Source organism: Rhamphochromis longiceps, linkage group LG16 (assembly GCF_057381845.1).
Source record: "Rhamphochromis longiceps isolate RC_006_pf linkage group LG16, R_longiceps_female_GT1.1, whole genome shotgun sequence".
Classification (NCBI taxonomy): Eukaryota; Metazoa; Chordata; class Actinopteri; order Cichliformes; family Cichlidae; genus Rhamphochromis; species Rhamphochromis longiceps.
Genome location: NC_140572.1, coordinates 24,559,194 through 24,584,665, shown reverse-complemented (window position 1 = coordinate 24,584,665; position 25,472 = coordinate 24,559,194). Strand labels below are relative to the sequence as shown.

Below are 25,472 nucleotides of genomic sequence, written 5' to 3'. Positions count from 1 at the left end.
TCTCATTAATTCAGTGAGTGGCTATCTGAAAGACTGATTAATGTGGAAGGAAGGAGATGTGCATGGTCACATTACTTGAGTGTGTTTTCTGGGAGAAAACTGACAGCAAAGTGACCTTTATCAGCTGCTGTGTTGACGGGGGAACTAAACAGATGTTCGTTTTCTTGCATTTTGTGCATGCGTGTTTTTTTAATTTTATATGGCTGCTGAAAAATGTCAATCCACCAATAATTTATAAATGACTATAAAGATAATTTTAGGATATTTATGCATATGCTTCTTTTGGCATGTATATTTTTTTGTTTGCCAATTTGAGCTAGATTTTCTTTTCTTTTTTCCAAGCTGTCTGAGAAAAGGTAACTCGTTAACGCATATATATTTTCCAAATTCTAATAAGGCCAGTTTCCTTATAAAACCTCAATTGGAAGTGAGAGACTAAGTGAGAGACGCTTTGGATTTCAGCCCTCTGAAGCTGCAGCCAAGCTCCAATAACAACCATCATATTAAAATTTATTGTTTGACTGTTTTAAAAAAAATATTGTGCTGGCAAACCGCACAAATTACGTATTTTACATAATTAACTAATGCAAGGTTACCAACCAGTAAACTCAATTAAGATTTGTATTCAAGATTCACCATATAAAAAAAAAAAAAATTAAAAAAAAAAAATTATCAGGTCTCCTTGGAAATAATGAGGCAGAGTAAAAGTAGATTTCTTTTTTAATCCAAAAAAGTCAAAGAAATTAACAGAATAAAATTTGGGCAACAATCTACTAGGGTGGAAAAACAAAAGGAAGTTTGGGGCTTAACAAACACAATAAAACAGCACAATAAAACAGAAATAAAGAGGAGAGATCCCTTAAACTGTACAAACAAGTTAAGTCTGGCAATTGTGGCACAAGTTAAAAAAAACAACATGTAACTCATATAGCTCTAGAAAATCTCTTATTACCTAAAGCCGTCTGTACAAAATAAATTCATAAATTAGAACTTTTTCATATAACTTAATGTCTGTTCACTACGGTGGTTGCTTATACGAGCAATTTTTTATTGATGCACCTCTTCGACTCTTGACCCAGATACTATGGCACTTGGTTCAGACACCGCTAGCAGCATTAACCTCACAGGACAGTATTACTCGTCAGTCTCAGGCATTACACAAGAATCTCAAGTAGAATTGGCCCTTTGTATCTGTTGCACAACCTAGCTAACTACAGAGGAAATGCTGCTCTTTGTAGATTCAACACAAAGTTTGTATAAACGAGCACAGATTGAGTGAACACCACAAAAGCTATGCTGTCAGTGATAATCTGAAAAGCCTTTACATTTGCCTGTGGAATCTGCTGCCAAAAAGGCTATGAAACTGAGTGAGTGAACGCAAGTAGAGCTGTCCCCAATAGTGATTATGTTATTCCATCTTAATAAGATAAAAAAAAAGAAAAGAAAAATAAAAGGAAACAGGTTTGAGGAAAATCAAAAAGTATTTAAAAAAAAAAAAAAAAAAAACCCTAAAGGGAAACAGCTGTTTCCTTTCAGGCTGACAGGCTCCTGAGTGTGGGATTTGGTCTGGAAGGACGGGCTGGACCTGCTAACCCGGCCTAATACAGAGGAGAAAGAAAACTGAGGTAGATAACTGCTCTGACTGACAACCAGGTCGAATCACAGGCTTACTAGAGGACACCTTAGTTAAAATGGTTCAACTATTTAACAAATTGCCACTTATTTTTAAAGCACTATTTCATATCAGATTGCTTCCGTAGCACTCCATCAGTTTTTTTTCCTTTTAAATGAATCTTTACTATAGTGTTGCACCATCCCATTTTTCCTGTTACCATGAAAGTCATCTGTGGCACTTGCTGGAGCCTTCCTTCATACTTGTGTGTGTACTGAACTAAATGTAAATGTACAAAAAAAAAAAAAAGAAAAAAGGCACACTGTCCAATCTACACTCTTTTTTTGCATGGTCACCTTTGTTAAAGAGACAAATGATGGCATTTCCTCACAAGCTTTGGTGACGTAAACTACAACTGAAAGTGCCAAGTCTGATTGCTTCCTATCAAAGAGTGAGGCGCAATAAAATACACATATTCATCAAATTTTTACCCTTCAACTCTTGCAACATTTGGCCAAGTTCTATTTTAAGGCTTTGATTAATTAATTTTCCACAATCATACGTCCATGTTTCCCGTTTTTGCAAAGTGAAAAATACCTACCTCATCAAAACGACAATTAGTAATACCACCTTTAAAAAGAGAAAGCACAGCCAACAAAACAAAATTACACCCACCCCACCAAGCTTAATTTTAGCTATTCTAAAAAACACATTTCAACATCCACACGAATGCACAGCCTTCTTTCTAAATAAATATTCCATCCAATAAAATCATCTTTGGAAAATTTCTTTTGCTGCTCTAGTAGGTTTTGGAGGAAGGGAGCAAAAACACATGTTCCATTAAAAAAAAAAAAAAAAAAACAGAAAAGGAAAAAAAGACCGCCTGCAGGTGAGAGCTCTTATCAAATTTTTTTTGGCTTATTGCTGCTTTGTGGTGGTCTGTTCAAGAAATGTATCAAAACTATTAAGGCAGATTTTCAGACAGCAAGACTGAGTTCTAAGAAAAAAAGAAATCACTTTACAAGAAAAAAACAACAACACTAAACACATCACCATATCAACACTCACACAGCAAGCACAAAAAGGTTATTTTCAAATATTTGGCAAAAAAAAAAAAAAAAAAAAAAAAAAAAAAAATCCTCAGGAAAAAAGTGAACAGAAAACATCTTTGCACAACTGGACACGTGATTCTTTCTTGTGTCCTGTGCGACCCCTAGTAAAAAATAAACGTTCTAGTATGAAAATAAAACTTCTTTAAATAAACTTTGAATCCTTTGATGAACTTAGGTGTACGCTCTGAAAACGATACCCGAAATAGTATCACTTTAAACATTTGAGCAAAACAGTGAAAGATCCTTAGCGTCCGCTGCGTTTGTAGACATTGTTGTGTGGGCTGTTGTCCAAAGGTTACCTCAGCACTACTTGGTTTGTTGATAGGAATAGGGGGAATGATTGCCGGATGAGTCCACATGTGACTGTCCACTGTTTTCCTGAAAGAAAGAGTAATAACTCAGTTTTTTTTTTTTGGGGGGGGCAAAATATTTTGCTAAAAGTGAGGCTGCAATTTTGTTGCTGCACATACTTCCACAGGAACAGTGGCTGTCGGCAGATGTGGATACTGTGGGATATATGCTCCTTGCATAGCTGTATTGGGAGCCATAAACTGCAAGAAAATGGAAAATGAGACTATTCACAAACCAAAATAAGCATATCTTAATAAATTTTTTTTCCTCTAAGACAAAAGTATAATGAGTCAAACAATCTCTCAGTTAATCTCATGCAGGTTTCTCTCACCGTTCCTGCACTACCCAAGGAGAGGTGACCCATCTGCTGAGTGAGAGGCGCCATCATAGAAGCAGGCTGCAGTGACAGAGATGGGTCAATAGAGGGCGATATCACTGTACCCTGCAGAAGTAGCAGAAGGTGAAATTTACAAGTCGAGCAAGTTGGCTATAAACATCTCGACTGGCCTGACGCATCAGACACTGTTTGTATATTGTTGCCAACTCATTTCAAACTAAGACCATCATATTTTAAATCTGTTAGAAATCATTTAGCATATGTCATTAAATACACAGCTTCATACAGTCCATTCAAAACAGTCATTTAGACACCCATAGACAAACACCTTGCTCAGTCCTCAAAAATAAATAAATAAATAAATAAATAAATCAGCGTCATCTGTGTGTAACTACTACTTTATGTGTCCGTCTGTTTACAGTAAACCAAAGACATATTTGGTGACTAACAGATTATGATTAAAAGAGAAACAGCAGAACAAAATATGGAGAACTCCTGTTCTTACTGGGTGCTGCATGATGTAAGGTTGATGAGGCATCCAGGATGGGTTCTGCATCTGGAACATCAACAAACACACTCTGTAAACAGTCTGACTCAGAGCAAATGCTATTTCCAGAGATCACGTCCTACTGCGATGGCACATAAACAAGCATAAAAGGCTATACCGGCATTTGTCACATACTTGACCCCCCCCCCCCCCCAAAAAACTATTTCAAATCTCAAAGACACATGTTTTACAAATATTTTTGAAACTAAATCACATATTTCTATTACAATGTTCATGTATTTTACATACATATGTTTTAAAGTGCATATTTATCAATAGAAAAAGTATTCAAACCTGATATGTGGAAAGCGTAGACATGTAGGGAGACATGGAAGTTTGAGTAATCATCCTGTTTGACATACTGTATGGTGCTGGAAAAAATCTGTCAAAGTGTATTGAGAATATTATATTATATGACGTAAATATATTGAAACAACAACAGTGCATTATACATGTTAATCTAGTTTACCCATTTTGCATAGCAGCTGAACTGGGATCATATGTGAGTGTCATTCCAGCCTGAGGAAAAAGAAGACAGGACTTTAGCAACTTAGATGAAGTCTGCAACTTTAAATAACATAAAACCATCAGCTGTGGCGTGACACTGGGTCTATATACACACACTTCTGTTTGTTGGGAACAGAAGATGTTCATCTTTTTTTTTTTTTTTTTTTTAAATAAACACTGTTTGTACTGACTGACCAAACACAGTCAGCTGATGGTGGTTTGTTTTGTTTTGTTTTCTCAAAGTGTAAAGCACTAGACCTAGCCAGAAATTATTACCACGCACTAGAAATGCAGTGCCTTGAACAGCACATGCTGTGGACTAATAATGTCACAGCGTTTATAGCTATAACTTGTGCTCCGTGAAGTGGGGCGCACATTGTATGAGGTATCAAGGAATCAATTGACACTTCTATCCCAGGATTTAAGAACCTGTGATGATGAGTGTGCTCCAGCCTTCACAAACCAGATGTTAGATGGCTTCTTTTTGCAGATGAAACCGCTTTGCCATTAAGAAACAGACCAACAGTGGTGTTGTACTTTGTTCCTCTTTTTTGGGAACAGAAGTTGCAGTCATTACTTATAATTCCCTTTTAGTTCATTCATTTGGTATAGCACACACTGTATGACACATACATTCATGCCCTGTAGAACAGGAACTAAAAGTAGAGTCGGACCTTTAGCCCAAGTTAATGTTGAGCCTAGGAACGAAGACAGGATAATCTGCTGACAGGAGTGTTACACCCATACGATAAAACAAATGAGTTCAGTGGTGATCAGCGACACGGAAATTGCTCTTTAAAAAGAGCTTATTGATATAGCGCTGACTGAATGCAGACTGTACAGTCTATGTACAATGAGTAGTACCCACAGTAGAGACAGCAGAAATCTGTGCAATCTTTCTTGCTCTGCAGCTTAAATACCATGGAGTTGCAAGAAATGGATCATCCTAACCAGCTGTAGCATTTTGAGTCAGTCAGTGCTTGTTCCAACAGTTAATGAGAAAAGCCTGGCTGGTAAACCCCCCCAAAACAAAACAAAACAAAACAAAACAAAACAAACAAACAAACAAAAACACCCCAGTTTTCGCAGAACCAGAAAGCTTTTCTGCAACGTCACCAAGAAGCCCTGAGCTTGAATGACAGAACTAGCTCGTACATTTGCATTTCTCTGGCACTTGCCCAAGGAATCCGATTATCTTCACAGTGTAATATATAAATACATTCATCTTGAAGGGGTGCTAATGCTCAATTGACACATTTTGTGACTGTGCAAAGGGTGAATGACAGAGCAAACAAGTTCACCATGTTTGAGTATGCAGTGTGGTCATGTGTATTATTAGTCTCTGTGAAACTGATTGAGGAAATCCATCTCCTAGCCTACTATATACATTTTTAACTTCTGACATTTTTAATGCTTGCAGTTCTAAAATAAGACACAAGGAGTGTTTATTACACTGCTGCAGGTTTCTCTGAAAGGACTGTGTGATAATAGTCACAAAGCAAGGTGGTTTGATGATGATCTATGAAGGTACTTCAGCTACTAGTTCACCTTGTGTACTGACCAAGGGTACTACTTTTTAGCTTTCCTCCATATAATAGTGCCATTGAGATTAGACTCCACAGATATTTGTCCTCTACCAGCTCTGCCTAAAGCATCACCTGAAGCACTGTCAGTGAACTGAGAGAACTATGACATAGGTGGACACTGAATATGATCAGACAATTTTACAGGCATTAATGATTTGGAGGGGAATAAAAAAAAACCTCGGCTGGCAGTGATGAGGGCTACTAACAGGCTTAAAACAAACAAACAAAAAAGTCAGTCAGTACATGCAAAAGAAGTGGCTCCACAGTGTAGTGATTTACACATTTCCCTAACAAGCAAATCCCAAGTTTGATCCTGGGAGGAGACAGAATTCCCTTTAGGGTTGCGTCAGGAAGGGCATCCGACATTTAAAAAAAAAGTCTGCCAAATGAAACATGCGGAGCTCCCCGCTGTGATGACCCCTCGTGAATAATGGAGCAGCCAAACGTTTCTTTTCTGAATAAGCTGAACACAACATTGTGAAATGTGACAGCTTTTACTGCATGCCTTTATCTTACTCAGTGCCATCTCCATAATTAAACCCAGGACTTCCCAAACCTAGTGATCAGTGAACTGATGGGCACAGCATCACAAAAGCTTACAGACCTGTAAGCTGCATAAAAACAACAACAAACAAACCCAAAAAACAAAATGTAATCTCAAGCAAGTGAGCAGCTAAAGCAAGGAAGAAAACATCAAGGCACCATTAAGGCAGAAATATTGAATAATGTGTTGTTTAGATGTATTTTTATAGTGTATCACAGATTTTGTCTTATTCGTTGAGCCGCCCCTCTAGCTGGTATACTATCCAAATTTCATGGTAGCAAAAGAAAAAGAATGTAACATTTAAACTGGCGAGTAGGTTTATCTGCAAATCTTATGACGTTAATGAATACAAGACTTTAGTGTTTTAAATGTGTCATATAATTATACAAAGACCCATAGAACAATAGGCCTCAGTCTTTCCACTGAGAATCTGATTTCTTACATAGATACCCAAGATTGACTCTTAAGAGACCCTCTAAGGAATCTGCACCAAAATCCACGGGATTTTCTAGGAATAGTGGCGCTATTTTCTGGAGCAGATGAGTTTTCAAGTTAAATTGTTATGGCAAAACATATGGCAAAAACCAAACTATTGTCATGAAACAAAAACAAGCTACCAAGTAAATCTGAAGTTACCATTGCTGAGCTTCAAATCCTGCTTCATAGCACAGGCCTCAGATTTTTGGCCTTTATTATTATTCCTATCTGCCCGTGGATTAGTAGCTGAGACTCATTCCATCAACTTACCAGTCTAGAGTCACCATCCCTTCCCCAGTATCGACCATTCTGGCCAAATTTATTCTGGCTTTGTCTCTTTTTCTGTCCACCATCAGCAAACTTGCAGAGCAAAGGTTCAGTTGGCGCTAAAATGAAAAAAAAGAAAGAGGCATGGCAAGAGAATGAAATATGAGATTTGTGTTTAACAAACACTATTGCACAGACTCATTGTTCGCCATTATTTTCTGTGTAGTCAGTCACTCTCTGAAGCCTAGGAGTACACATTTACTAGCCAGCCTGGGAACACAGACATCTGGCAGCTGTGGAGCTTTAATCCCCTCCCCTTCCTGACCAAGGCACGGCCAGCAGAGACTACTTCAGTCTAATAATCCAATTAAAACGCTTAGAGAGGGAGTGAAAGCCACACAGAGCAGCTCTTTCGTTTTCTTTGTCTATGCTCTGCCTCTTCGGGCTGAGTGTATATGAGCTCTTTACCAGCAGACTCACTGACTCCTGTTGGAAGAATGAACCACTGAGCCAGTCACTTCATCTGGCCCATACAACTCCACCCAATCTTATGCAGACTAGCCCTAATAGACTTTATTTTCTATCACATCTTTTTGTTAATGACATAGGTGTTAAACCTTAAATGCAGTATTTTGTACAATACACACCACCAAATATAGTATAGGTATAGTGTATGTTCTTACCTGCTACACCTGGAGGTGTCTTAATGAACTTTCCATTGAAGTGTGAAATGACTGCATCACATTTTTCCGTTGACTCCATCCTGAAGCCCAAAAACAGAGTGAAAAACAACAGAAGTGACATTTGCAGCAACAAGGCGTCAGGTGCTTTCCTAAAATGACTTCTTTATCAGTTAGTGGAAGCGGTGGTTTGTCATAAGTGATTTTTATCTACAAGTTCATAGCGTGCATCTTTTGTAGAATCAACTTGAATGGTTTTGGACATGCACAAAAAGATTCCCGTGATGCAATATGATAATTTCTGTTTTGCCAGTCTTGACCATGGCTTTGACTGTCAGGTATTTTAGTTAAATGTCAGGTTACGCGAGTACGACTGGCGGAAGCTATTATTATCACTGCAATTAAATAAACCAGTCATTGTGAAACTATTTTTAAAGGCGTTTCCATTTGTCCATACATGAACAGTTTCTTTGTTAATCGACAACAGCCCCAGTGTATGTGTTTTTTAGGTATTATTTTTAAGAAGTGAAACAAATTCTGAAAAGGGCATTGAGATTTTTACAACAAGAATGTTTTTGTTTTTTTTTTTGTTTTTTTTTAGTGATATAAAGATTTATTTCTACTTTATGACTGGTAAAAATCAAGTAGAACATAGCAAATGTGATTAAAACTGTGGCATTGTTAATATCAGACTTCCTGTTGATTTTCTTGCCTGTCTGGAAAGGCCCATGCCACATGTTTCTATTCCTGGCCTTGACGACACTTGTGTTTTAGTGGCGAAAAGTAGTCTCTTCCCATTTACAGTTGTAAAGATACCTCTTTTGGCCAGGAAGCAATCCAACAATTTTTCAACAAAAAATATACAATGCTAGGTAGAGGCCAGAGAAGTTTTTCAGTTATTTCACATGCTTATTTGGTTTAGTCATACCAGTGCGGTATGCACAGGGGCGGGGGGGGGGGGGGGGGGGAACAACAACAACAACAACAACAACCTCTCAATACCATTTCAAGTTCTATTTCTGACAATAAATTACAAAAGAATCCAACCTTGCAAAGCCCACTCCTCTGCTGACTCCACTGGAGTCCCTCAGGATGCGAGTTGATATGACCTGGCCAAAATGCTTTAACATGTTCTCCAGTTCCTGCTCATCCACAGACACAGGCAAGTTGGAGATGTACAAGTTTGTTGGGTCTTGTTCTTGTTGCTAAGAAGACGAAGAAGAAGAAGACGAAGAAAAAAGAACAAAGCACAGATATATCAAAACATTGTAATTGCAATACCAGAAATGCCATAAACACACCTGGAAAAATATTCCTTTGTAATATCACATCCACACTGACTTTTTAGTAATGTGTAGACGGAAGAGGAAAGGAGCCACTTCCTTAGGAATTCAATATTATTTATCCTCAGTAATGGGGGAGTTTTCAGTAATAAGGGGTTGGCTAAGAGCACTGATAAGATGATATTTGCATGCGGCTCATGGTGGCTTAAGGCTCGCAGCTGGCTTCTTGATGTATTTTAAGAGCATCAGCAGAAATGCAAGAGATAGCTATGAATCCCTGGGGAGAGGCCTCTCACTATAGGCATCTGTGTTGTGTTTTTCATAAACAGCAACAATAACAGAAAATGGAATGACAACAAATTAGCTGCAGCTTAAGCAACACCAAACAATAGCAATGTGTTCAAACATAGGATTTAACCCTCAAAACTGAATGGTTGCTGGTGCCAGATGGGCTGGTCTGAGTATTTCAGAAACTGTTGTGTGGGAAAATCCCAGCAGATCAGCAATCTTTAGGGTTTACAGAGAATAGTTTGAAAAGGAGAAAATATCCAACATACTGTTGATGCTAGAAGTCAGAGGAAAACGGTCAAATTGCTTTAAACTGACAGCAAGACCAATTACAATCAACATATGCAGAAGAGCATCTCTAAACACACATCAGCAGCAGAAGCAAACAGCGGGTTGTACTCCTTTCAGCTAAGAACAGGAAGTGAAGCTAAAGTTCACACAGGCTCTGCTGAAACTGTTAGATCTTTGCCAGCAGAGTGGACACCCATAAATCAATAAATAAATAAGTGAGCTTCTTTTTATGGTTGTTAGACATGACTTAATTGTAAATATTCACGGGGAATTTTGACCCAGTACTTACCGTTACTTATGACTTATGTAAACAGAAGTTAGATTGAGGTGAATGACCTCATTTTAAAGATCCAGTAAGTCGACTTCAATAGCTTATTTCTATCTGGATTCAGTTTTGCCTTAATGATCCAAATCGAAGTAACAATGACAATGGTACGCATATAACGACGTATCTAAAACCTTAAGAAACATTTATTTTTAATGTTTGTATTTAAAAAAAAAAAAAAAAAAAAAAAAGCATAGTGGTTGGAGCAAGATCCCATTGGACCGCAGACACGGAAATGACACAGGACACTTGCTCCTTGCTCAGTGTTGTGTGGGAAGGTGAACTATTTTTTCCCAGACAATCCACTGTTACCAAACCAACTCTCAATTATTCATTTCCTTTTTTGAAAGATATAAAGCCACAAGTTAAATAACATGACTTCAGAGGCCACCATCGAACCATCTGTTATTTTAATATTCCTGTATATTCATTTAACAATATTCAAAACTCTAACTTGAACTGCTGTATAAATATACGATTATATTGGGAGATTTAATGAAAAGTCTTTGAAGTGGGTAGAATATCATCAGCCTGGGCAGACATACCGTAGGAGCACATCAACATGGATATACACGAAGTGATGAAAAATAATCGAGCTGTGTCACCATCACCAATTTTACTCGCAGTACTACTTTTTTTAGACAATAGCAATTTCAAATAAAACATTAAATATTAAAATATTGTTTAGAGCTGTAATATAATCTGCTTTGTTTTGCTCAAATGTAACATGAATTTATGGTCTGTTCTCTAAACTTCCACAACCTTCAGTTCCTTTTTAAGTGTTTCATTCAAGTTAACAGACAGAGCTGCTTCTGCTTCATGTATTATTGAGTGGGGCCTTTTCTAATAAACTAATCTAACATCCTTTATAAAAGCTGAAAATAATGTTTGTTACAAAAAGACCACCAAAGAATTTTATTTTAGTATTTGGTATGACCTCCTAGTGGTTTTAATGATAACATGTACGTGATCTGATATGTACTCTACAAAGCCTGATGATCCAAGTCATCCCACTACAGTTTGAAAAAACGTCCTATGATACGAGGAATGTATTCGATTTCTCTCATTAATTAAGTGTCCCCATAAATATTCAGACGGGTTAAGGTCATGTAATTGTGGAGTGAAGTCCTCCGTGGTCTTCTTTGGTGTTAAAATGGTTCTTGCAAAGTGTTGACTATATTTTGGAACATTGTCCTGCTGTAGTATAACTTCTTGAATACTGCCAAAACAATGTGTCACAAAGTATTTGATACACAGTAGTACCCTTGACTCCTTATATTTACATGAGAATTTGGCTTCTCCTCTTTTTAAATGCAGTTTAGAGATCACTACTCACATTCTGAGAGCCTTCTGTTGATTTTTGACTTTTTATTTTGCTAATCATGCATCTGTGAAAAAAGCTTTATGTATCGATTTCGTAATGATATAGTAACTTCTGGTCTGCGTCACTGCGATTTTAGTATAACTGATACTGTTTCTCCAAAGTGCACTGGAGTTTCATGCACCTTTAAAACTTTCAGTCAAGCCCTGAGAATTTGACACAGAACAATTTGAGTCACTTTGTCCTGATGTCATGTTTCCCATCATCACGGCGCTACTTAACGCGCAACGCAGTTCACAGCCATATTTATAGGAGCTGAGCAACAACTGCAACTTGATCTACTTGAACAAGCTTCTGATGAGTAGATCCAATCCAGCTGAGCATCAACTGATTGCAAGCTTCAACAGAAGAAAAACAAGTCAAGGAAATACTGACCAATCCCAGCAAACATGTCACAATGTTGTTTCTTTAAATGTTTAAAATCCTCAAACTTTCAGATTATTTTTAAAGCTCAGATACAAATTAATTTTTTGGAATGCTCTCAAAAGCAGAAATGTACTAAAAAATGATAACAAATGTTTTCTAGTTTTGTACAAATGAGAACCAAAATGGAAACTGATAGAACACAAGTGAAGAAGACTATTAATGACAGCAAAAACGACACCAGGGAGAAAGCTGCAGGAAGAGGTTGGAGATTCAGCAAATGTCTTGGTAGAGTCCTTTTGACAGCAGTCAAGTAAAAGTACTTACTTTCTTTTGACAAGACATGAACTATGACCTCCAAGATCACTGAACATCAACTCCTAAATCACGTTTAAAGCACACACACACACCAGAAATACCTGTTACACATTAACCTACCATTTTGTTCATTAATAATTACTGCAAATGGAACAACTGCAATCCAGCAGAGTACATATTCATTAAAACTCATTTTACATTGAGGGCCACATACAGCCCACTTTGATCTTGGCCAGACAAGTGAAACTTCCCTTTCTGGCAGCGTAAAGACATTTACCTGCACATTTAACCCCGGAGATATGACAATAAAAGCTAGTGTTTCTACATGATAAATGTATAAAATTACAGGAAAAAGTTCTGGTAGCTCACTGCACATTGTGTCCCATATTCCTGTTTTTCCTGTTCCTGTCCAGTAGCCCAGATTGGAGAATTGGCGGCCAATTCTGGCCCTTGGCCCTTATGTTTGACAACCCTGCTACAAGTAATTGTATAATTCACATGCAGCAACCTAGAGGCTGCCACAAACTGGTGCATGGGTTACTTTTGTCACACATACAGTAATTACACAAATAGAGACTGTTCTCAGCACACACTTCCTGTATGATTCAATTCAGTGATCAGAGCCAATGAGCATACTGGTTGTGGAACGTATATCATGCAATCCTGCTATGTAATACCTTAAGGATTAGTTTTAAGTTGATCAAGTAGCCAGAAGGAGGACAAAGAGTGAAGCTGAGTGATTTGTATTGATGTGATATCAGGATTAGTCTGCAATGAAGCCTTACCTTTGCCATCTGAGCCTGGACACCGCTTGTCTTCAAGGTAGCCACAGCTTTCTGAGCTGCAGCGGGGCTATCAAAGTCAACAAAGCCATATCCTGAGGGGATAAAACACATAATTAGGATGACATTCTAGACCACAGACATTACATGAGGAGAAGACATGGCTCTCAACAAATTCTGAATAACTCTACAGGGGACCCTCTGAGCCACTCAGCAGTCAAACTGAGAAACATGTTGTTGACAGTTTAAACTGTGTGACATACAAAAAGTGTTTGAGCATGAACCAGCTTTTTAAGGTCATGCCACAGCATCTCGGTTGGATTCAGGTCAGGACTTTGACTAGGCCACTTAAGCCATTCAGAGGTGGATTTGCTGGTGTGTTCTGGATCATTGTCCTGCTGCAGAACCCAAATGTGCTTCAGTGTGAGATCACGAGCAGAATTCATGGTTAAATTTACCACAGCAAGTCTTCCAGGTCCTGTGGCAGCAAAACAGCCCCAAACCATCACATTACCACCACCATGTTTCACTGTTGGAATGATATTCCCTTTCTGAAATGCTGTGTTAGCCTTCTGACCCTGCCAAAAAGTTCAGCTGGTCTCGTCAGTCCACAGAGCATTTCCCCAAACGTCTTCAGGATCATCAGGATGTTTTTTGGCAAATGTGAGACGATTTTCTACATGAACTCTGCTATCCATGCCATTTTTGCCCAGTCTGTTTCTTATTGTTGAATCTTGAACTCTGACCTTAACAGAGATGTGAAGCCTGAGGTTCTTTAATGCTGTTCTGGGTTCTTTTGTGAACTCTTGGATAAGTCACTGATGTGCTCTTGGAGCAATTTCGGTCAGCTGGTCACCCGTGGGAAGGTTTACAGTGCTCCAAGTTTTCTCCAGATGTGTATAGTAGCTTTCACCGTGGTTCAATTGAGTCCCAAAGCCTTAGAATTTGCTTTGTAACCCTTCCCAGGCAGAGAGATGACAGTGACTTTCTTAAGTGTTTCTTTAGATCGTGTTATGATGTGTTGCTTTTTGAGATCTTTAAACCTCCTTCACTGTCAGACAGGTTTTATTAAAGTGATTTATTGCTTCAAGTGGCTGCCAAAAGTTTTTTTTAATAGTTTGTGCTGGATTTGACTTTTATGCCCCAGTAACCACTGAAATTAAACCTACAGCCTTCTCCTCATTCATTTAGAAGGGGTCATCACAATAACTGCCCAAATAACTACTCAGAGGCATTTCAAAGATCGATGTCAAGTGATGAGACTTGCTCTTACAAGGAATTTCTCTATACCAGGAACAGATAATGATAGAACCACCAATAGCTATCCTTGAGATAACTATTCATTCTATATTTTAAGATGTAACTTTAAAATGTGTATTTTTGTATATTACATGATATAGTTCTTTCTGTTTGTACATATAAATATGCTTGATTTGTGCGTGTGACAGCATGTTTTTCGAAAGTAGGGGGGGAAAAAAGTGCTGAGGCTGCAGATACCAGTGGGTCAGTTCAGCTCTTTGTAATGGGGGTACAAACAGGGTGTATACATAGTTTATAGCTTCTACTGCTCTTGATATATAGAACACATTTAAAATGAGTCATGATGAATGTATCAGAACAGTTCCAGCTAAAAAAAATGGGTCACACTGTTTTAAAAAAGCCAGTAAAAAAGCCAAATAAGGCAGTTTTTAAAGTGGATAAATAAGGTCATCGCAAAAGCCTGTTCTATTTAAAATTCAGTCAGAGCCTCGCAAGGTCTTTAATGGTTTCTCATTTCACTGAAGGACTTTGATTTACTGGCATCTCTATAATCCAGTAGAGAGTGACAAAGCGATCTCTTAATCCCATTACCCCTAGAGATTCAGCAAACCCTGCTTTAGTCAGGTGAGCAATCTACTAGAACTGGAATAAGACCAACAGTGTCACTCAGCAAGAAGAGGAAGAGTTGGGCGCGTCTTCCTCCTAGGCAGCGTGCATGATAGCGACAAACCAGCGACAAGAGCCGCTGCTTAAAATAACACGAGCTGAGAGGCAGCTTTAAACAGCCTGTCTGTCTGTTTCCTGAAATGATCTGAAACTACATGTCTGCTTGATTTTTTTTAATGACAGAAGTCACACCCTGGATGCTGCAGTTTTTGGAGAATTTTAGGAATGTGTAGGTGCTATATATCTTGCGTGGCAGTTTCCTTTCATGCATATTGAATCTCAAGAGAGATAAAAGAGGGCAGTGCTGGTAAGACAAAAAAAAGAAGATGACACACCTTTGCACTTATTTGTAGCCTTGTCCAGGATAGCTTTTGTTGATACAATTTTGCCATACCTATGGGAGGAGCAGAAAGGCGAGGTATTGTTAGCAGGTTTGCGCACCAGACAAAGCCAGTTATAAAACACTTTGACTGAGAGAAGAGGTTGAGCAACAATCCATGACATCACTGTAAAAACATGAGAAACAGGAAGTGGTTTCCATGTGGTGCTGAAAACCCCACAGTGCTGCAAACAAGTAATCTCCAATTTCAAATAGTCCCTTTACCTAAACCAGTGTTTTAAACTTTTAACAGTCTCATTGTCTCTTGCAAGAAGGAGGGTTGCTGAAGGGCAACATCCTTGCAAAGTCTATGTGTCACAGGCTGTTTCAAGATTATATTTAGGCTTAGTAGTGAACTATATACACATTAAAACCGTCTTCACAGAAGACTTTTTCACTGACAGATTTCTCTAAAGTACTGACAGACCCATGCCTCATGAAATACAAAGATTATCGCATTCAAATGATTCTTTCTTGGCATTAGCCGTCTTTCCAATCCATCGCTTGAAGGTTTAAATTAGTTTAGTAAATGCAAAGTGGTTTACTTGACCATTTTGCATTGCATGTCATGCTTACAGGTCACCACAGATTCCATTCACTACATTGCTCCTATGCTTTCCCTTTTAATCAGGATACCCTTTTAAATTTCCATGTTACTTAAGACAAAACCCTAAATTGCTCTGTCACAAATATTATGTAATAGAGATAAAAAGTGCTTTTGTAGGTACAACGTTTAGTCCTCTTCAAACTAGAAAAGGGTTAGTAATAAAATCTGTGACCAAAATGGGAATAACAAGACAAAAGGAAAATCTCCAGAATCTTTATTTAGTTTTGTTTTTTTTAAATTGTACAGTATTTTCCAAATCTGAAGGGTTTATATGCCCTTGCTTCAGGACACAATGTAACCCGAAACAAACTGGAGGATATATAAGCTACAGATGCTAAACTGGGTGAAAGAGCATGAACTTATGACCCCTCTTTCTCCTGAACATTAATTTTAATTTACTCAACTACAGATCCTGTTACTTCTCTTACAGAACCATCAAAATGCAGAACATTTGCATGTACCTAACACGTAACCGCTTATCACAACTTTCAGATCATTCGCTGTGATCCAGTGAGGTATTCTGAATGCACAAGTCAAGTCTTGTTTGCTCCCATATTTAAAAAGGAAGTGGTAAGCAGCACGTTTGATGTGATCTCTGCGATGCACCTATATACACCACGACAAATAAAATGATTCCAACTACATCCTCACATGATTCGGAAAAACAAAAAAATCCCCAGGGTCAAAAATTTTCTTTTGGACCCGAAATTTACCTATAAGCCTCTGCATACAAATGAACCGCACATTTTTCCTTCTTATTCACTGTCATATTTTTAAGATGGGGCCTCAGAGAGAAAAGGAAATGAAATTACTGATGCGCCATGGTCTGTCTCCTTGGTATATAAAAAGCAATCAGGATGCAAAGAGGGCTGTGAATGAGCTCAGTGCATACCTTTTCTTTTTTTCCCCCCCACACATACGATATATGAAATCTTTGACTCTGTGCCCTGCATGCTGTCAAGTTGAGTTATGTTCTATTTTTCTCTTTCCATGTACAGTCCTTGAGATAACTATTAAATCAGTATTGAAGTGTATCCTTGAATATTGCTGTTATATTGCTAAAATGACACATTTACCTCTTACGTCAACCTGTTTGCATTCTCATAAATTTACAGTATATGAACAAAAGCACTGGGCCACACCTCCTAATCTTTGAATTCAGCTGTATAAAAATAAAGCAACAAGCCACGCAGTCTACCTTTACAAGCAATTGTAAAAGAACTGGTTATCCGATACCACCCCTGCAACAGGTTTGTGAAATTTATTTCCTCCTGGATATTCTACAATTAACTGTAAGTGTAAGCACATCAACTCAGCCATGTAGTGGCAGACCACGTAAAGTTAGAGAGCCAGGTTGCTGAGTGCTGAAGTGCACAGTGTGTAAAAGTCGTCAACGCTCTGCTGACTCAGCGACGGCAGAGTTTTAAACCTCCCCTGCATAAACATCAGGACAAAAATTGTGCACTGAGGGCTTTCATGGTGCGATATTCCAGAGTGCTTTTGTCCATATAGTGTTTTTCATTAGTCACAACCAGTGCAAACTAAAATAAATCAATGAATGATCAATGGCAGATAATAAAGGACAGCGCAGGACGGTGGTACTCACGGCTGACAGAGCTTGACTAAGTCATGATCTGTAGTTGAAGGGGACAGGCCTCGGATGTAGAGGTTTGTTTTGCTGAGCTGCTCCCAGCCTGCAGTGCTACTGCTGCTGCTGTTGTTGGTGCTGCTGTTGGTGCTCGGGCTGGGTGGAGCCATGGGATGTGACAATAGAGCAGGTTGCTGTTGTACGTCAGGGAAACAATAGGTTAGACTCGTTTCAAGGGTTCATCAAAAATCAAACAGGGTTTATTATCCATTCATACATGTTGTTACAATAGACACGTACAAGGGGAAAAACAAGGATCTGTCTGAACCCTGGAAACCATCATGGAAACATGTAATGTCCAGTGTGAGAATTATTATTATTATTTTTTGCATACCACTGATTCATAGATACAGGGCAATCCTCAACATACCTCTGCAGTCAGCATAATCAGCCCACACAGCCACCTGTAGCTTTGACATCAGCATCACACTAACGTCACAATGCCTCAGGGTGTCGAATAAGCTATCTGCAGCCATCTAAGGTGTAGCTCTAAACCCTTTAACCTCAATATTCTGCTATAACATGCTTTACTTATTTAGGGACGGCTTTTCAGACTTCAATATATATGTATGACAGTCTTTTCACAAAGTGAACCAACGCTTTCAGTGTCAGCATTGTGTTTGTTAGCTACTGAGCCTCTTTATCGAAGGCGGGGAATATAAAAAAAAAGCAAAAGTAAAAGTCCTCTGGCGACTGAGCAACTTTGAGCTTTGTGTTTACAAGACACAGATGTCCCAGTCTGACAGAACTTCTCCCCTTGGGGATTTGTCTCCCTCCTCGCTATCTGACAGTGATTACCCCCGACCTCCAATCCCTCCCCCCACCCCCCTCTTTGAAGAATCACACGCTGAGAGGAAGCTGATGGCATCCCAAGCACGAAGTGGTGACAGGATTGAGCAATCCAAATCTGGACGTCAGCCTAGAGGATCTTCTCTTGTGACCAACTGGTCGCCTGCCTCACATGCCTTCACCATGAAACAAGCCTGACCTACTGTTTTCCCACTGACTCCAGGCAAAAGTCTCTATCTCCCTCACCCTTAACCACCAGTCACCCGCTTTTCGAAGCATGGTGAGATTGCTACACAATTTGAACAGAATGAGATTAATGAGAAACAACTGATAAAAGTCAAATTATTAATTGCCTAAGATGGTGTTTCTCTTGATAACAGCAAACACAGAGTTTTCACATATTGTCAGGCCAAAAGATGTAAACAATAATTACCTTACTGGGATTCTGCAAGTACCGTATCATACACGTTCAATCTTAACTAGCTACTACACCTCCTGTATCTTTTTTTTTTAATCTTCACAGTTTCATTAAAATACACTATACGTAATCCTTTTATATTCCTGTGGATGGTTATGGGAGGACTTAAGCCTGTGGGTGGCTACACCCTGAACCAGTCACCACTCCATCACAGAGCCAACAAGGCCATGCTTACGGTCAATTTAGCATCACCAATTAACCTAACAAGTATATTTTTGGACTCTGGGAGGAAGTATCGAGAGAGGCACAGGGAGCGCATTCAAACTCCACACAGTCAGCAGATACAAAGCAAGAACCCTCTTGCTTTGATACAACAGTTCAATGTGCCACCCAAAACCAAGAATAACAAATAAGACAAGTCTTATTAGGCAAGGCAAGGCAAGGCAAGTTTATTAAAGCTAAATTCTTGGTCTCTCAAAAGACAGACTCTTAAGCAGACATGAATCACATCCTGGAAAAAAAAAAAAAAAAAAGCATAGCTGATGCTATCTCTGGGTACATCATTAACAAATATATTTGTCATATTAAGAACTTAAACAGTAGGAAAGGAGATGGAGCTTTTGGTTGTTTTTCTTCAAGTTATATCTTTAAAACTTATATCTTTAAACTTGGCAGAGTCACTGCTGAATAATAGTTTTGTTTAAAAAAAACAAACAAACACTCTTTTCAGCTCTAAATGCCACGTAATATAAAGTGAGACATGCCCTATATGCATGCACCTCGGTGACTGTTTATAACACCAACACACAAGGCAAGGCGATCTTAAAAGAGGATTCCGGCCACAAAGACCACAGCTTCATGTTTCAAAGCCTGGGACTCAGGTGGCTGTAACCTCCCTTTTTCTGTGGGGCTGAAAGTGAATTTGGCTTTCAGACAACTAGCTGATGCAGGAGTGCGAGAGACTGAGATGGGGGAGAGGACGACATCTTATCAGCCAGCTACAGACCAGCGGAGCCCGTCATATCCTAGCCGGAAATATACACAGGGTTTCCAGTAACAGGCCTCACCCATGGAGCTCTAGCCACAGGATAACAGCATGAGCAGCGCAAAGTAAATATGCTTATTCAAACCATTGACTCAAGGGGTGTTTTCGACATCTATATGTAACTGGCACAAAGTAAATCCATCAGCGGGCAATGAAGCATCCATACTGTGTAATTATACGCTATAGAGGGGAAGATCTGTAGCCTTCAGCAAGTAAACTCAGTGAATGCATTTACTCTCGAATAGATAAAGCAGCCAGTGGCTTACTGTGCTGACAGAGAGCGCACTGAAACAGAAACCAAACAAAATAGAGACTGGTGCAAGTAAACATGCACCCTAGAAGTTGTTATGCGGGGTTTAGTTTATGTAAAGTGGTGTCGATGGCCAGTTCATGTTGTCCCTACTACAGGACCTGGACCGCAGCCCAGGAGCAGCAGGTATTCTCATTATTCATAAGTAGCCTATGTGGCGATTACATCACAAAACGTGAACGCTGCCACTTTAAATAACAAGTAAAAAAGTTTTCTCGGTTCACATTCGGTTTATGTGCGCTGTGCGATTCTGTCATACAGACTTATTCCATAAGGCTGCCGACGAGGCAACTTTACGTCGTAAGCCTGGTCTTTAGTAAATATTTGTTTATTTACCTGTTTGCGATGAGGAGTCCTTATCGGGTTTCCAGTATTGGCAAAAATCATCCTCAACTGGACAGTGGGTGTTAGTTGTTGCTAAAGCTACAGATTTCAGGTGAAATGCACCAAACTCCAAGTACAAGTAGAATATATGTTGATAGATATCCTCCTTACTCCGCTAAAAGACAAGAAAACTGGTTTCTGCGCATATTCGCTGTATACATATCCTTGTTGTCGTCGACTATCCGGCAACAGAAACCTCCGCAAATTGTCCCAACTTCAGTCGCCCAGCCCCGTCTCTTTTCTACTTAGCGACTATACGGGCTTCATTGATTTGCAGTCAGCGCCGCACAGGACAGACGCCGCTACGGTGGGAGAGACCATTTATGCTTTTGGGCGTAGGGGGGTTGGCGTTCATGAAAGGTAGCCACAATTAATTCCAGCTACCACATCTTTTGTTTAATGAGTATTAAATATATGTCATGTATTATAGCTGAACTGTTCTTCATGTGTGCGAGACTATCTGTAATTTCCTCGTTATCTAAACACATAAAACCAAGGCGCTGTTTCTCCCTCTGTTGTCGTTATACGTATTCAAGGCTACATACCAAACGTTCCACTGTGCACATCCACCGTCCTGGATGTGTTACCTTGGTGTTGTTCTACGTGAAAAACAAAAGGGCAAAACAAGATCTGTGCTATTAATTGTTCAGGTGCAGCCACCTGTCATCAAGGTGAAATCCAGTGTTTATGGGTCATGCGTCACCCTACCTTAAGCAGCACATTTATTAGCCATTAGCCAACTCTACAAGTCACGGTGAAGAAATTGGGATACACTAATAAAAACCTGAAAACAAAATACTGTGTCTACCTACAATCATAGCTTATAAGGTCTCTCAAACACTGTAGCTACATATCTGGCTTGAAAATACTAAAGATAATATGTTTTCTCTCATGTTGGTAAACTGACCCTTTAACCCTCAACCTAACCACATTTTTTGCATACATGGAATAACACTGGGACCCTGGGGGACCCAAGAAGAATTTACTATTAAAACCAAAAATATAAGAGCAAAAAAATGCAAACAAAATTAACAAAAAAAGAAATAATAAAAGTATTATCACATATGCAAATAATGAAATCTAAAGATTATTTTTCTTTTTTTTTTACAAGTACAATCAATTTGCAAGTTTCTTAAAACTAAAATCTGTACTTTTAAAAAAAAAAAAATTATATAGCTTGCAGCTTTTATGCAAAGTGAAATCCATACTATTAAATAAAAGCTTATTTACCATTCTTTGATTCTGGCATCACTTTTGATTCTGGTATAAATTCGTTTTCAGTAATTTCAAGTGTTGTATTTAAAGGGGGAAATCAATCCATCTTTTTTGACCTCAGTGTAATTTAAATAAACATGCAACCAGCCCGCCCAGAGATGTAATCTCTACCGCATGTTCCTGGTCTGCTCCGGGGCCTCCATTATGCTTAATTTATGCTAACGTGGTAGTGTCCATTTGGAGAAGTATTCGCCTACGGAAAGGGGTTTTCAGCCACCACAAAAATGCTCCTCTGCAGTTCTCCAAAGTCCCAGCAAGCATAAAAAAAATACAAAAATACAAAATGGATAAACAGTGGCTGCAGTGGATACTTTTCATTGTTTAACACTTGGTTTCAGAACTTAACTCTCCTCCCAGGTTACCTGATGCACAAACAGCAGCAAAGCAGGAGTAGCCCACAGACTGGTTGTACCACTTATTTTTTGATATTTTAGCCCATCTGGCAACAGACATTTTCTGCAGGTTGATGGTCAGTATGAAGCTGCAGATGGACTGCATTGATACTTTCCTGTCTGTGATTCAGGACCAAAGGTAGCAACTTTTTCCAGCAGATCATCCAGCTGAGCATTGGACAGTCACACCAGCAGGTGGTTTTCCTCACTTCCAGGAGGGCCATTGCTGTGCAGATTGGGGTGCGTGTTGTAGGACTATCAGCTCTCTTATTTTGTGTGCGACGTAACCAGGTCATGTCTAAGCTCTCAAAGGTACAGTAGATCCAGCAACATCTCCAACATTCTGATAACACTGAGCTTGGGAAGGTCCCCATTCAGATGATGAAAGCAGCAATGGCATCTGAGTTTTTCTTTAATGAAAGAGTGCACCTACATCTCCTGGATACTATGTGTTCCTTTAGTTTGTACTTTAATTTAAGACTAATTGTACACATTAGGTGAATAAATAGTTCCATTTATTAAAACTGCATAGGTGGAATTGGGTATTTTCACACAGATCCTGTGGAACGCCAAAACTGTGTATTTTTAAAAGGTACTAATCAAAACAAAAATAAAAAACAAGAAGCCTGCCCTTCTTTGAGGTAAGAAGGGCAGGCTTTGGTATAAAATCAAATCAATCCACCTAACTGTCACCAGCTTCTGATTGGAAAACACAATGCTTTTGGGAGAAAGTGTTATGCTACAGCCGTTGTACAGATATGCCTTTATAGGCTGCTTAAACAGCTTTCTTTCATGGTCTGGATTTCAGTTGGGTTAGGCTAGCAGCTGTTTTGTATTAGGTGCGCATGGTATTCTTTACCAGTATCTCATCAAAATGCAAATTTGCAAAAACGAGAGACATACTGTGGTGGAGTATATTGAAAAAGGTCCCCAGGGCCTGAAGTCACTGAAGCGATCCTGAATCTATGATATCACTGTCCTTTTAATGAAGGCATCTATATTGATAAATGTAATGTGCGGTAAATATTCCTTAATGAGACCAACCAAAGGTCACCGGTAATGTAGAGAGGCTCGCCAGGCCAACAGAAGTCAATGGTTCAGCAGTAAAAGAAACAGAGAGAGAGGTCTGATTCAGCAGTCTACTCAGGACACTGGAGGGGGGTGGGGTGGACAGAAAGTCAATTGAATACCACTTTTTATGAAACGGTGAAAGGAAAGGTTAATGCAGCTTCCTCCTTGTGAGTAGAACTAAAAACAAACAAACAAACAAAAAAAAAAACGAAATTAACTCTGTATCTTCAACTCCATTATTTATAAGAAAACTATTCTGAATTTATTTATACCAATCTATTGGTTAAAGACGGCTGGGGTAGGGTAACAGTTGCCCAGAGTGCATGTCACACCATTAGCCATGGGGCAGTCTAGACTGCACATGCAGATTCACTCAAACAGGCTCAAACTTGCATATGAGCAAAGATTAAAAGATCACATACAAACCTTTATCCGCACAGATAGACAAGCTCAAACTCTCTCTCTCTGACTCTTTCTCTCTCTCATACACACGCAGAGACACACACTCACACTCACTCTGGGTATTTCCAAGGGAAATAAGAGAGTGAGGTTATTTTAGGACATTGTGCTACTTGGCTACTTGTTCTCGCTCTTCCCTGAACTCATGAAAACAGTCTGTACCAGCAAACAAGGGGGATATAAGAAAAAGTGTTTTGCCCTCACAAATTCTAACAATAATTACAGCCTCACAACTCGACCTGTGAAAGCCAGAGACACGTTTGTTCTCACTTCCCCCTCGGTGTTAGACTCCTGACAAGTGGCACTGCACAAATCAGGGTTGCATGGAGTTTTAGCAGCTCCAGGAAGCTGTTAGTAACAGCTCTGTACCTTCCTGCCTGGATGCATGGCTTGGGTTGAGGTGGGGGTGCACAAACTCTCTTTGGTAGCAACAGAGTCATTTCCCCTGACTCTTGGCTATAAATTAGCCACAGGGAAAAAAAGAAAGAAAAGCTGACAATGCCTATGTGTGTTTGTCTTTAATTCAGGTGCTGGCAGGGGTGGCATTCCTGACAACTCCTATCAGTTATCCCAAAATGACTGAGTCACCCGCTCGGTAATGAAAAATTGAGGATGATCCTTTTTAGCGGCTAAGAATGACATCATACATTATGGTTCAGTAGATCATACATTAAGATGTTTGAAATGTCTTCCCCACTCCTCAGTGACCCTCACCATATGGTACATATCTGTGTTTGACTTACAGCATTATAAAGGACTTGGATTATTACACAGTTTGCAGCAGTGCCATTATTTGTCAGGTCCTTTGGTTAGGTGATCCTTTAGTTGTCATAGAACATATCTGTTTATGTATGAAAGAGACAGATTAAGGACACAGTTGTTTAACATTTATTGCACGTACAATGCATGGCAATGCAATGGATGAATCAAGAATCCAGAATTGAAAAAAAAAGTCACTGCAGCTATTTCTCAGGGAAATATTCAGTGTTAAATCTAAAGTACTAATAGGTCATGATAACTTAAAAATTATAGCATAAAAATGATAGCGTTTGCAAATAAATTATAGTTTAGTTGAATTTTTTTCTGGTGTGACCTTTTCCTTAGAAGCCACAATGAAGTGATGTAAAAGCATCATAAAGATAGAATTGTAAATACATGCCTCCTAAAGACCACACATCATCTCTTTATATGTGTCGTCACATAAAGGGTTTGTGTGTTCACGTTTGCCACATTTCCATATATATGCGAAGCTTTTCTTAATGCTTAAAAATTTCTAAGAGGAAGTAACTGCAAGTGAGGTTAAATTGTGGAGTTTGAACTTCATTTTGTTAATGTCAAATGTCCTGCAGTAGTAAGCGTGCAAAAGGAAGTTCTTTCATGCCTGATACTCATATAACCATTGGGCTGCTCCATTGTGTGCATTCTGCTGCCAGGCAACTCTCAAAACTATATTGTAAACATTGTGTGGTGCTGTTCAGTCTTTGCATAATACTGTTGTCTGCGGTTCCACCTCATGCATTCGCCTTGACATTAAAGTTTGATAATTAAAATTTAGGCTGGTGGAGTCTAAGAGACATTTACAATAATTATTAACAATAAAAAATGAGAAGCAACAAATGAAATTTAGGGAAATTCAAAGACTTGGATACAGATGGCAGGTGCAGTTCTATCAAGATCACAGTAAGAGATTATTTTGCACATCAATTGCATGTCACCAT

At 38.9% G+C, this 25,472-nt stretch overlaps 1 protein-coding gene across 2 annotated transcripts; it reads right to left on the bottom strand.

Moving 5' to 3' along the window:
- Nucleotides 1-724: 724 nt before the first annotated feature.
- rbms1b (RNA binding motif, single stranded interacting protein 1b) lies at nucleotides 725-20,848 on the bottom strand. Of its 2 annotated transcripts, none has more exons than XM_085384132.1 (13): nucleotides 20,510-20,848; nucleotides 17,570-17,745; nucleotides 15,313-15,371; nucleotides 13,055-13,146; nucleotides 9,068-9,225; nucleotides 8,024-8,103; nucleotides 7,344-7,459; nucleotides 4,429-4,478; nucleotides 4,254-4,341; nucleotides 3,918-3,968; nucleotides 3,407-3,472; nucleotides 3,195-3,275; nucleotides 725-3,102 (listed from the first exon to the last, which is right to left on the bottom strand). In XM_085384132.1, exons 1-13 carry the CDS (start codon nucleotides 20,558-20,560, stop codon nucleotides 3,031-3,033), a joined length of 1,140 nt encoding a protein of 379 aa, XP_085240258.1. In that variant the 5' UTR covers nucleotides 20,561-20,848; the 3' UTR covers nucleotides 725-3,030. The 2 variants fall into 2 exon arrangements, with proteins under 2 accessions (XP_085240258.1, XP_085240257.1); XM_085384131.1 differs by having other exon boundaries at nucleotides 3,407-3,517; nucleotides 20,510-20,847.
- Between the last annotated feature and the right edge of the window lie 4,624 nt (nucleotides 20,849-25,472).

Coding starts and splice junctions, on each gene's coding strand:
- rbms1b (XM_085384131.1), bottom strand. CDS start 20,560: ATGATTTTTGCCAATACTGGAAACCCGATAAGGACTCCTCATCGCAAA. Junction 15,372..17,569: donor TTAGTCAAGCTCTGTCAGCC/GTGAGTACCACC, acceptor CTCCTCCCATAG/GTATGGCAAAATTGTATCAA. Junction 4,479..7,343: donor GGGATGGTGACTCTAGACTG/GTAAGTTGATGG, acceptor CTTTTTCCTCAG/GCTGGAATGACACTCACATA.